Source organism: Stegastes partitus, unplaced genomic scaffold, assembly GCF_000690725.1.
Source record: "Stegastes partitus isolate 25-593 unplaced genomic scaffold, Stegastes_partitus-1.0.2 Scaffold273, whole genome shotgun sequence".
Classification (NCBI taxonomy): Eukaryota; Metazoa; Chordata; class Actinopteri; family Pomacentridae; genus Stegastes; species Stegastes partitus.
Window position 1 is genome coordinate 122943 of NW_007578004.1, and position 12460 is coordinate 135402.

Below are 12460 nucleotides of genomic sequence, written 5' to 3' on the forward strand. Positions count from 1 at the left end.
ATTTGCCAAACTGCATGTTGACAAGCCACAAAGCTTCTGGGAGAATGTCCTATGGACAGACGAGACAAAACTGGAACTTTCTGGCAAGGCACATCAGCTCTATGTTCACAGACGCAAAAATTAAGCATATCAAGAAAAGAACACTGTCCCTACTGTGAAACATGGAGGAGGCTCTGTTATGTTCTGGGGCTACTGTGCTGCATCTGGCACAGGGTGTATTGAATCTGTGCAGGGTACAATAAAATCTCAAGACTATCAAGGTATTCTAGAGAGAAATGTGCTGCCCAGTGTCAGAAAGCTCAGTCTCAGTCGCAGGTCATGGGTCTTGCAACAGGACAATGACCCAAAACAAACAGCTAAAAACACCCAAGAATGGCTAAGAGGAAAACATTGGACTATTCTGAAGTGGCCTTCTATGAGTCCTGATGTAAATCCTATTTAACATCTGTCGAAGAAGCTGAAACATGTCGTCTGGAGAAGGCACCCTTCAAACCTGAAACAACTGGAGCAGTCTGCTCATGAGCAGTGGGCCAAAATACCTGCTGAGAGGTGCAGAAGTCTCATTGACAGTTACAGAAATTGTTTGATTGCAGTGATTGCCTCAAAAGGTTGTGCAACAAAATATTAAGGATTAAGGGTACCATCATTTTTGTCCAGGCCTGTTTCATGAGTTTATTTTTTAAAATAATTCTGTTAAACCACAGTTCAAAAGCAATGTCTGTACTTTTGTCACATTCAAGTTATTTCTGTGACCATTGTGGGTTTGTCTTTCATTAACCAAGGGGTATCAAAAATTTTGTCCACTGGTGTATGTTAATAATTAGTGACATCAGATCATCCAAACACCCAAAAACATGTTCACTTTTTTCAGCAAATAATCACACAGAGAGAGTGAACGCTGCTCCCATGCAGAAAGAGTTAGAGTCAGAATCATTAAAACTTTACTGTTGATTGTAAAGCTGTGGAAATGTGTCTTTGACGTGGCGCACACATGTACAATAGGAATGAAAACATGCATGTAGCCAACATTATGCACATAGTGTTAAAAGGAAAATATACACATCTGTATTTACACACGGAGTTAAGAACAGTTTGTGAAGTGTTAGAGTGTTTCGATCTGATGAGTAAATCTTCGAAGGAGTAAAAAAGAAAAAACAATCACAGAGATTTAGGACACCTGCTCGATCATGTGAAACTTACCTTACATTTCAACAACATTAAATGTCATTTTCATATCAGCATAACCTCCTAAATGCTCAAAGCAAGCAGCAAACAATATGGACCAAGTAGATGCTGTTGACTTGATTGTAATAGTTGCATTATTTCTGTACAGTTATAAACATTACAAACAGAGATGAGTAGTGCCAAAAACCACCGAGAAAAATTAATTTGGTTGGCAAGATGGTGTGTGTATTCGCTTTGATTGTGTATCATAACCTCTGCTATCGTGTCACCTACTTGTTGGAGTACAGAAAATAGCATTTACTGCTTGTTAGATCAGGATATTTTTCATTATCAACCACAGACTAACGTGACACATGTTCCTGGCAACAAACAAATGGTACGATCGACCTATTTCAATTGGCAGCTATAAATAAATATCAGCCTTTTGGTAGCAACAAATACAGTTTCACTTGGCATTTTTTTTGAAAGTTCAAAGATTACTGCCATCTTAAAGATATATTTAATATTACAATAAAACTGGCAGCATAAACACAAATGTAAGAATTCCCCTGATTTAACATGTAAGCACTATGCCAACATTTAATGCATAGCGAATAACGCAATAAATGTAACACTTTTAGGCTGTTTTTAATTAACTTGATCAGAAATATTTGAGCTGACTGGGATGATTGTTCTTATTGTTTCTATCACCTGTGTTAAAAAGCTGGATGAAATTGACAGAAAGTTCATATTTCGTTCATGCTCTCAATTTTCTGCTGTTATTTAATGGTCCCAACTGCTTGGGTCGAGGCGACTAACTTCTAATATTTGACCGAATGCATTTTAATCTCCTGACATTTATGCCATTGGATTTAGTTGCAAAGCCAAACATCACAGGACCATTGTGGACACATTTTGGTTTTAAGCCAAATGATAAAGGAGAGCCTAAAAACTTGCAGGAGGCAATTTGTCGGATTTGCAGAAAAGAAGTTGGCAGTTAAAGGTGTTAATACAACTAATCTGAAACTAACAGAGGCAGAACAGAAAAAGATTAATATATTTCCAATCATTTCTATAACAAATAACCATGAACTAAAATTGTATGATTGTGGTAGGTCTAGTTTTACAACCAAAGTACGAAAGTAGTACAACTTTAAGCTCTGTGTGGCAAGATATTTTTATAAAATAGCTCAACAATTACAGCAGCCTGGGCTTCAACAAGCAAATGGATAGTTGAACCAATGAGAGATTATTAATTTAGATAAAGTTTTACTTAAAACCTACATTTTCCTATAAAGAGAAAATGAGCTTACTAAGTGCTGTAGCTAACAGTGGCCTGAGATGCCAAAAAAGGATGCATGTACAATCCATTGTTGAAACAGTCACACTTTTACTTTATAGATTTATAACATCTGCCACCAGGCTGCAAGTTCAGAAAGATTCACTTTCTATTGCCAGCAAAACAAAATATTTAAAACATTTCACATATGCCACATTTTAATACTTTTGTCGCTGTATATCGCTGAAGTACTTTTCAAGAAATGCAGACTGTGCTGATATACAGATATGACGACATAAAAGCCATATAAAATACAGTATTTGCATCCTCTCCTGATCGTGTTTTACTGTATTGTCCTTCATTATCTGTTTCTACAGCAGTTTGCTGAGGGCATGTTGCCAAAAACATTAATAAACACTGATATCTGCTTATAGGTAGATTTTTGGGGAACACTGTTACATAGAGAAAAGTATTATATGTGTATACAGTGTTTATAAATGCTTAATAGAGGCGTTAAAGCAAAGTCTCACCAGCATTCTTACTACTTTAACACAACTTGGTGTTTTGGAAACTAGGTCTTGTGCAGCCGTACTGTAGTTGTCTTAATGATAGCAATCAGTGACAGTGGAAAGTTTGCTTACCCTTCATAATCATGGCGGTTGTGCAGCACCCTCATGACAATGCAGGCAGCTACAGCGATGCCGACGAGCACAAATAAAGCACCACAAACTATTCCGACTATAAGGGCAGTGTTGCTCTGAGGAAGAGACTCTGGACAAACACAACAAAGAAGAAAGTCAGGGTTGGCAGATGTTTTCAATAACACCAGCAATTTAGGTGCTGAATTCTGTGTTTTTATGCATTAATTAGAACTTTTCTTACACCATATACATGAATAGTATCCCTTTTCAGCTAAAAAAAAAAACAAAACAGCTTTTAAATTTGACCCAGAAACCCAAAATACAAGAAAAATTACACACAAATCTTTAAATAGTTGTGAATCTTCAGTGATAATCACCCAAAACATTACAAGTTAAGATTTTAGGTCTTTATGTATTCCTTTTTTGTGCAGCACCTTTTAAACTTTCCTCATTCCACATGCATGGCACTTTTCAGCAAAAACAAACAAACAAACAAACAAACAAACAATAAAAAAAACAAAAACCAAAAACAAAACTGAAAAAAAGGAGTAATTGGGTTTGACCCAGAAACCCAAAATACGCGAAAAATTAGCCAGAAGCCTATAAATACTTGTGATTCTTTGGTTATAATCACTCAAAATAAGACAGATCAAGATTGTGAAAAGTATAGTTTCGATATTGCTACCACACAATCGGAGGAAAAAACACATGTGAAGAGATTTTATCAGTGTATGTCTATATAAAAATGTCTTTTAAAACACACCTACTTCACAAACACAAACATGATACTGTGTGGGAGGCCCACATGACTCGTTTAGTCTCTACACCATAGACACGTAGGAACACAGTTATAGTATTATTAAGAAGTTTCAGCACAACTTCAACTCCCCACTCCCAAGAGAAAAATCCAAAGCAGAGTGGGGAGTGTCACTGATACCGGCAATCCCGCAGTAACAACAGCTCTGTGAGTTTAGGAATAACACCAAGGAAACTCTTTGTGAGAGCAAAAGAAAGGAAAAAAAATTTCTAAGCAAACACATCTGACTCCAGCAAACATGTTCTATTTTGGCTCTGCATTGCTCCCTTGATACAAATGCCAGATACAGAAAAAACTCCCACCTGGAAGTTGGCGCAACCACAATGAAGACGAAAGATAACAAGTCATCACATGCACATGTGGGCTTCATGTAACTGACGAAAAAGTAACAAGAATGCACCTGTACGATTTATGAGTTGGAACAGTTTTTGCACTGGATCCTCCTTTAAGAAAATGTAATGCTATTTGACTGAAGACTGCATAGATTCTCATTATTGGAACCGTTATTACAATATTTATCAAATATAACTCAGATTGTAGTTTTTTCACAGTTAATTTAGATATCAGTCAGAAAAAAAATTTAAAAAACAAAACAAAACAAAAAACAATATAGTCTCTGATAAGAGTTTTGGCTGTGTCCTTGAAGTAACCTTTGCACTTCGGATGCCCTGATCAACTTTTCTGATTCCGACTAGTCCTCTAATATTCCAATCTGATGTCTTTACGAAAATGTCGAAACACCAACAGGTGTAACCTTCTAAATGTGACACACTTGAATTTCACAAGCTATTTGATCTTAACGGTGAAGGCCCTGATACTAAAGCTGATAACTGACAACATAATAGCGGTTCGTGTTTTCGGCTTTATTACAGAGGATATGTTAAATTATAATCTGTTTCATATAGTTTTGTGAGCCTATCATAAATCTTAATTCTACCTACCTATTCTCTTTACATATCCATCTGAATATTTCTTTTATATACAACACAGCTCAAGAAAGATTTTTTTGTCTTTTTTTTTTTAATTTGATCAAAAAAAGAGAAAACATTATGTCAACACTACCTAAATCAGCAATAGCTGTTTTCTTAACCACTAGGGGCAGCAAAAACAAAGTGTCCACTTGATTTTTGACAGCTTCACAATTTAAAGCAAACATTCTGTGTATCTTAGCATAATTTTTGGCCTCTACCAATAATTGAGGGAAATATTTGTCTCCCCAGGTGCTAAATGCTCTACTGTGTTCACCATCAACTCGTTAAAAGTGTCTGTCTGCTGTTTGGTGCTAAGCGGGTAGAGGAAAGTGGAAAACAGATGCCTGTTGCAATTAGAAACAACGCTATGACAGAGGTGAGAGTGAACCAAAAAGCAGACAGTTAAACGATGAGCTTAGGGTCACTATAAGCTCTGCAAAGCTGAGAGGAGCTGCAGGTTCTGGTGATAAAATATTCAGTTGTTTTAAGCTATTTTTAAGTCTTGTGCAAAGAAACTTAAGCATTTTCAAATCTGGTAAAATAAAAAAAGACTGCTCATGTCGTGGAAGCAACTAACATTTTGGGTCCACACATGCAGTTGAATCATTCGACAAGCTGCAAGCAGGTAACCAATTTATGGCCCTACTGGGAATTGAAAAAACTTTTACTGACCTGCTGCCTGCCTGTAGGTCTGAGGTTTAGACAGGTTTAGAGCTAATCCTGTTTGGCTCACAGGTAGGTTACAAGCATTTCGCAGCTACATGTTAACATAAACTGTGGAGTCATCTAGGTTTAAAATAAATATAGGTTTGTCCAAAATGGCCAACATCCACAGTTGATTCTGTTTAACCAAATTGTAAAAGCCCAGAGCAAAAAGCCATATTGAAGAGAAAACTCCTCTCGTGGAAACATGACAGATTGAGCACAAAGAGGCACACTGCAGGCGCGTACCGCTCTACACTGCGTTTTCTCAGCATGTGTGCATACAAAGCACCGGTGAGTGGGTGAACACAACTAACAAGGTCTGGCCAAGGCCGCTATCCTGCTCATAGAGCATGTATGACATCTTAATATTCTTCCGTTTCCAAACACACCGCCTCAAGCTCAAACTGGTTGTCATTATTGAAGAATACAGTTCGTAATTACTACATTTAAACCAGTATTCGCAGGATTTCAGTGCATCAATTTGAATAGAAATCTAAAATAAATTCACCTTTCAGAACGACCCTGAGCACCGTTCGAGCTTCCGTTCCCTTTACGTCTGGTGGGTTCTTCACATCGCAGAAGAAGGTGCCGTTGTCACTGAACTGAGTCGGGCTCAGCTGTATTGACACGTCCCTCTTGTTGATGTCTCCAACAAACTGCACTCTGTCTTTGAACTCGTCTTGTCCCGGGAATCCTTTCCCATTGGAAAAGTAGTAAATCTAAAAAGGGAATGACAACTGGATTAAACTGTGGCTCCTGGAAATGCAGCTGCAGTGGAAGTAAAGTCAAACTGTCTAATACCATTGATCTAAAAAAATATTATATTTTGTAGCACCAATAAAGTGAAAACACAGCTGTAGCTAAAAAAAATTACGGCAATATGAAAGGAAATCAATGTCCTAATTTCTTTGATTACTTGACAGTTTATTTTCTTTTGGATTAGGACCATAATTTATTGTTTACATTACTTCAATTTATTATACTATTATAATAGGTTACATTTGTTATTAGATGGATGCAACAATCAGTCTGTCAAAACATTATTCGACCGACAAAAACAAATTGTCACAGTATTTAAAGCAGAAATAGAAAATGGAAATTGAATATCGTTGCATTTTGGACACAACGGAACAAGCCTTGCTTACTAAAAAATAAGAATTGTGTTCTGACTACCACACAGTGATCATCAGACTACTTTCTGCAAAAAATAGGTATAGTAAGTATTTATTATATTTATAAAATGTATGTATAATTGCAGACTCGCTGACCAAATTACACTGTCTCATTCTGCTACAGAGTCAAAACAGTGAGCTTCTAGTTTTATAAGCCTTTATTCATAGCAGACATTCTGATGTAACACAGCCGGAAAGGCACAGGCGTTACTATTTGCATTAACAACGGTTTTGTTCTACTGTATTAGTGTCTCTGTAAGTCATAACAGTGTGCCAGTAAACCAGCAAGCACAATACTAGAACTGTGAAACTGAAGCCTCCCAATGGAATTCAGCCATTTTTAATTTTATTATTTACACATGTCCGTTTGCTGCTGTGACGTCAAAATGCTGCCTGTGAAATAAAAGGCTCATGGCCGCAGGAAACAAGAACATACAGCTGTTTTTCTGCATATGTAGTATTGTTCTAATGTTCCCTCATTCTCAAAACTCAAAAACACACTGACATTGATTATCATTAAACAACAAGGGAGTTCAAAAACATGTCTGACTCTTCATTTGGTTGCACATTGTTGTAAAAAGCAGGCAGCATGAGTAGATTCTTATTCATAGCCAGTGCTGACAGGTTAAAATCCTTGCCGGTGTTAAGATTATATCAGCTTCAACTTCAGTCTGTTCATTACTGAGCTCTCTCCAAACCAATGACTCAATTCTCCCAAAGACTGACTGGAAGTAAAAAGACACATCACCCTGTAACATTACTGTACAACACTGAGTGAAGTGTGTTTTTGCAGTTCAACACAGTGGAGTCTCTTCTCTAGAGAAATGATCATCTGATCTTCAAATACAGTTAAATACAGAGTCACAGTTCAACTTACGATGCATGAAATCTATATTTTGAGCTCACTGAGTTCATGGTGGTGAATAGGGATTTCATTATTTGGAAGTGATTTGTTAAAAAAAATCTGATGTAAAAGTTACACCATGTTCAAGCTGTTATTTCAGTGTGTCATGATAATCCGCCTCCATCAACAACTATCATTTCTCCTTCGTTGCGCAACTTATTTTCAGGTCAGAGCTATAGTTTGTATTTTAAAAAATAAATAAATTACAGCTATCTGAATTAACAACAACAGTGGCCAGTTTAGCAGCTTCCACTATAAACTGTGGTATTTCTGGCTTTCTGTCAAAGCTGAATCTTTGAGTTGAAGTTATTTATAACGAGAGCTGCCCTGAATAACATTTCTGGGGCTTCGAAGCTTCAGGGAGCGGGTTTGTGCATAGAAAATGACAGGGGTGGCTGTTTTCATGCACGCCATTCAGCTGCAGTATATTTTGGCCTTTCGTTTTCTCTGTAAACACTGAAACACTGAGCTGATGTTTTGAAATGCGCACACACACACACACACACACACACCCCCATTCCTATTTGTGGAGTGAGAAAAATGATGGTTTAGTTTGAAATGACTGGGCTGGAACGTCAGACAAAAAAAGATGATTTAAGAATTAACCCGTTTATTGTGGAACACACTACAAGTGTTCGCTGCACGTATCTGTTCTGGCACGACTGCTCTTCAAATTAAAGACCCTTTGGCTATGTCATTATGTTTGCAGGAGATCACAGCAGACAGAAGTGCCCCCGCCCAACCGGACTGATCTGTAAACAAAAAGGAGTAGGTATTGTAGATGGGACATAATCTGCCATCCACCCCGCCCTGAAAACCTTCTGGATTCAGCTGAATTCATGGACAAACTTTGTGATTGGAGGTCCAGTTTAACATGAACTTTTGGGAAAAACCCTTTAAGCCCCAATATATAAATTATGTTTATTTTGTTTTTAATCACCAGAATCAACCCATTTATTAGCAGTTTTCCACTGCTAATCAGTCTTGTGCAGTTCTATCGGAAACCTGAATTGAATATAAGCTTAAAATTATGGTATTTTATCAAAATCATTTTCTTTTACATGCCCTGTTAGAAAATTGTCAACAACAAACCGTTTGCACCAGATTCTTTAAAAAAATAAAATAAAAAAATACACACTCTTTGGTGCAACCTTGAAGCCATGACTGACTCAGCTGTGACAAACAGTGACATGACAGAAATTCAGGGACTTTTCAGCTGAACTGGGTCAAACTACAGATTGTGTTTACGGTGAGCAGACACAAGACAACTTTAAAAATTTAGGTATTTTCATTTCTGTAATATGTAAAGTCAGGTATTTTTGACAGTACTGGTAACACGTGTAGGTAGATGGACATTTTGTTTTTACATGTTTATTCACCGCTTGAAATGAATAATTAAAGAAATCTGAATTTCATTTAGTCTTTCTAATGATTTATGAAAGTCTAACTTTCTTATGTTACACAAAAGATATTTTTGAGTTCTCTCTACTTCTAGCTATGGTTGTGATGTTTCTATAGAGATGCAGGACATCATGGTCGTGAAAATTAGCCCCACAGCAAGTAAAAATGTGACTCAGTTGCTTAAGTGTCTCAAATGAGTGTAAGCTAGTACAATCAGAGTAATACGCACAATAAACTATATTCACTGAAGCAGCAGTACGACACTTTTAGTACCTGACAGTAAATCTTAACTGCTTGAGAATTACATCTATGATAATCACGAGCGTCATGAATCATTTTGCCAGAAACAAATCAATTTCCTTGCTGTGAGTGGGCGAACCAAGCACAAACACTGTATGGAAATTCTGTAGCTGAAGCCAAGAGCTTTGTGTTGTCAGTCAGCTACAAGAATGAGAAATAAAGAAGAATACTAAAGCACCATGAGATAAAATTATGCTGCTGAGGCACGAGATACACAGATGAAAACAAACAAATAAACAGACATAGAGACACAAGGTGGAAGCAGGAGTGAGGATAAAAACAATATACAAACTGTACAATACGCACAGCATAAATAAAAGCTTGGCGCTGTATCTGAAGTGGAAACTGAAACCAGCTTCACACTGAAACCAAATCATCACAATGAGCATTTACCCGCAGGAACAGCTGAAGCCTTTCTTCTTGTGTCAGGACAGATAAAACAATCGCAGGAAAACATCCTGAAACTGTGGGAAATCTTCCTAGAGCGGATACGAGCAGCGATCACGTACCGTGTACGGAGCTTTGGAGAACTGATTGTCGGGCTGACTCGACTGAAAGCGCCATGTTACTGAGGTGGTACTGCTGACCACTTCGCTGGACTTGAAGGTGCATCGCAGGACTCCAGTGGTGCCGTTCTGTACGATCACTTCTGGCTCGGCGTGGATGTCGATCGCCGATGTAGGTTTTGTGACTGTTCAGAAATGAGGGCATAAAAGGTTCCTGGTGTTAGTTACAAGCAACTACAAGGAGCACTATATTAGCAGAAGGTAACATACATCTTAATGGGTGTTAAGACTCCAGAAATCCCTGTATTAAAAGAGGGTTGGTGGTCACACCATAAAATGTAATCCACAGAGTCCAGTTTAAGAGATTCCTGCATTTAAAGGCCTATCAGACACTAAAACACAACAAGTGGTTTGTAACAGAGACCTCATCTGTAACCTGAAGTAAAAACATCTAATAAAGAATCACATTAAATCAATAACAACGGCAATAACTACATCTCCAGCAGAGACAGAGTCTGTCTCATAATATGTTTTGTGGCTCGTTTTATATGTCTCTGTATGGACACTGCTTTCTGAAACACCATCTAACATTACTGCTTATTTAATATTTATATTTTTATTGGCATTTAATGTACACCACTTCCCATTAGTCCCTGACATTTGCAGGATGAATGTCACAGTTCGAGAAACAGACGTGGCTGTAACAACAGAGATAACAACTCTGCGGGATCTTTTAGACTACACAAAGCGTGCATTGGAAAGCTGAAAAATGACAAACAGGCTGCTGCACTTACACATTTTCAGGGGAGGTGTAGCTTTCTTTCCTTTTAAATTATAAAGCCTTCTATTTCTAAGATTCATTGCTGTAGTGGTTTCCCATTTGTCTTAAAACATGGACAATAAAACTTAGGTACAGAATGATGAGAGAAAATGCTGAATCAAAGAGTTATAGAGGCAAGTGGAGGATTGAATGTAACATCATGACTTTCTATCAGTCCTCTCAGACAGGATTTACAACTCTGGAAAGCTACAACAGCACCAAGTATTTCATCTTTTATCACAGCAATCACAAGCTAAACGGAAAAAAATCTGTAATTCAGATTATATCATAATCTACGGCACCTTTCCAGATATAACGCTGGAGCAAACCTTGAACCTGGCTGAACTTTTGCCTCATGAGGGATGTTTGAACACTGCTATTGGCTTTAACAATTACATAAAGAACTTGTGATCAAAATATTACAGGGGTGGGAGTTGACAGTGATTTAGGTAATCTTTTAATCTAAAAGCTTTGTTTGATGAATCGCTCAATCATTCAGTCTGTGAAATGTCAGACAAATGAGAGGAAATTCACAACTTTCCAGAGTCTAATGTCACATCTGTAAATGTCCATAACTTAAATATATTCAGTTTTCAATGATAGATAACAAAAGAAGCAGCAAATACTCTCATGCAAATAACTGGGACCTGAGAGTATTAGCCATTTTTTCACTCTTTTTATTTGAAAAGTGACTGAAATTATGAATAAGTTATCACAGTTAGTTATTTATCTGTCAATCGAGTAATCATTTTTTTTTTTTTTCAGTTTTAGTCAACTGTCGCAGTATTTTGGTGTCTGTTAAATATGGGGGGGGGGGGGACGACATAAAAGTAAGATCTGTCCACACCAGTTAATAATTCATATCACTGAATTATTAACATTTGTTCCACTTCACGTGACTTAATTCATTACCTCTAATACATTTCATTAAGCTATTGTAGCAGAAAGAGAGTACGACAGTGCCATAAATTAGTGAATTATTTCCCACAAATTAAATAATTTATCATTACCATTTGCTGGCCAGCTGTGTACTAAAAGCATGCATGAGTAGTGCCGTGCAAATAAACACTGGATCATGTACATTTTAAACTTCCTCATTGAGTCAGCACAGCTTTAGATTGACTTTGGACTCAAAGACATGGATGTATTTTGAATTTTGGCTGGTAAACACAACAATGTGTCATCTATATAATCCTTTCAACAGTTTTAAAGTGATGCATAGACTGATTCTGTTCTGTTAACTACATTAGAGTATGGATAACTCATTTGGCTTTCAATTTCTCAAAAATGACACCTGATAGGTTCTACATAATCTTTAACAATTAAAAGATATTGGATTTTTGACAACTATGTAGTCGTCATTGTTTTTGATTGTATGATATTGTTCAGGTACATGGCTGATTGATAAATTCAGTAATTTCATTGCACAGGATTGGGTTGATAAATTCTAAGTCCTGACTGCACAGCTTCATGACTAATAACTTGTCCAGGCAGCTCCAGGTGAATGTTTGACAGTACACTCACCTTTTTGTCAGAGTTCTGTACAAATGTAAACATTCTTAAAAAATCAGTTTACATCATCTGCAAACAGAGACACGTGACTTTTCACATATTTCCCTACTATCAGATCATCTAAAAGGCTGAATGTAAATGAAACTGCAGCACAGACAACCCCTGTGTTCCGCAGCAAGTAGATCTAAGCCTCTCTAATGAACAGAGAGAGAATGAGACTCCAGGGAACACTGTGCATCAAAAACAAAAGAAACTCGTACAGCACTAT

General features: G+C 37.2%; 1 protein-coding gene across 1 annotated transcript in view; it reads right to left on the reverse strand.

Annotated features, from left to right (window-relative positions):
• Positions 1-12460, reverse strand: part of mpzl1l (myelin protein zero-like 1 like) — a 27051-nt gene that overhangs the window by 6637 nt on the left and 7954 nt on the right. The window contains exons 3-5 of the mRNA XM_008282461.1: positions 9864-10045; positions 6086-6296; positions 3085-3214 (exon numbers count right to left, since the gene is read on the reverse strand). Coding sequence (XP_008280683.1) covers positions 3085-3214; positions 6086-6296; positions 9864-10045 — 523 coding nt within the window. The remainder of the gene's footprint in view (positions 1-3084; positions 3215-6085; positions 6297-9863; positions 10046-12460) is intronic.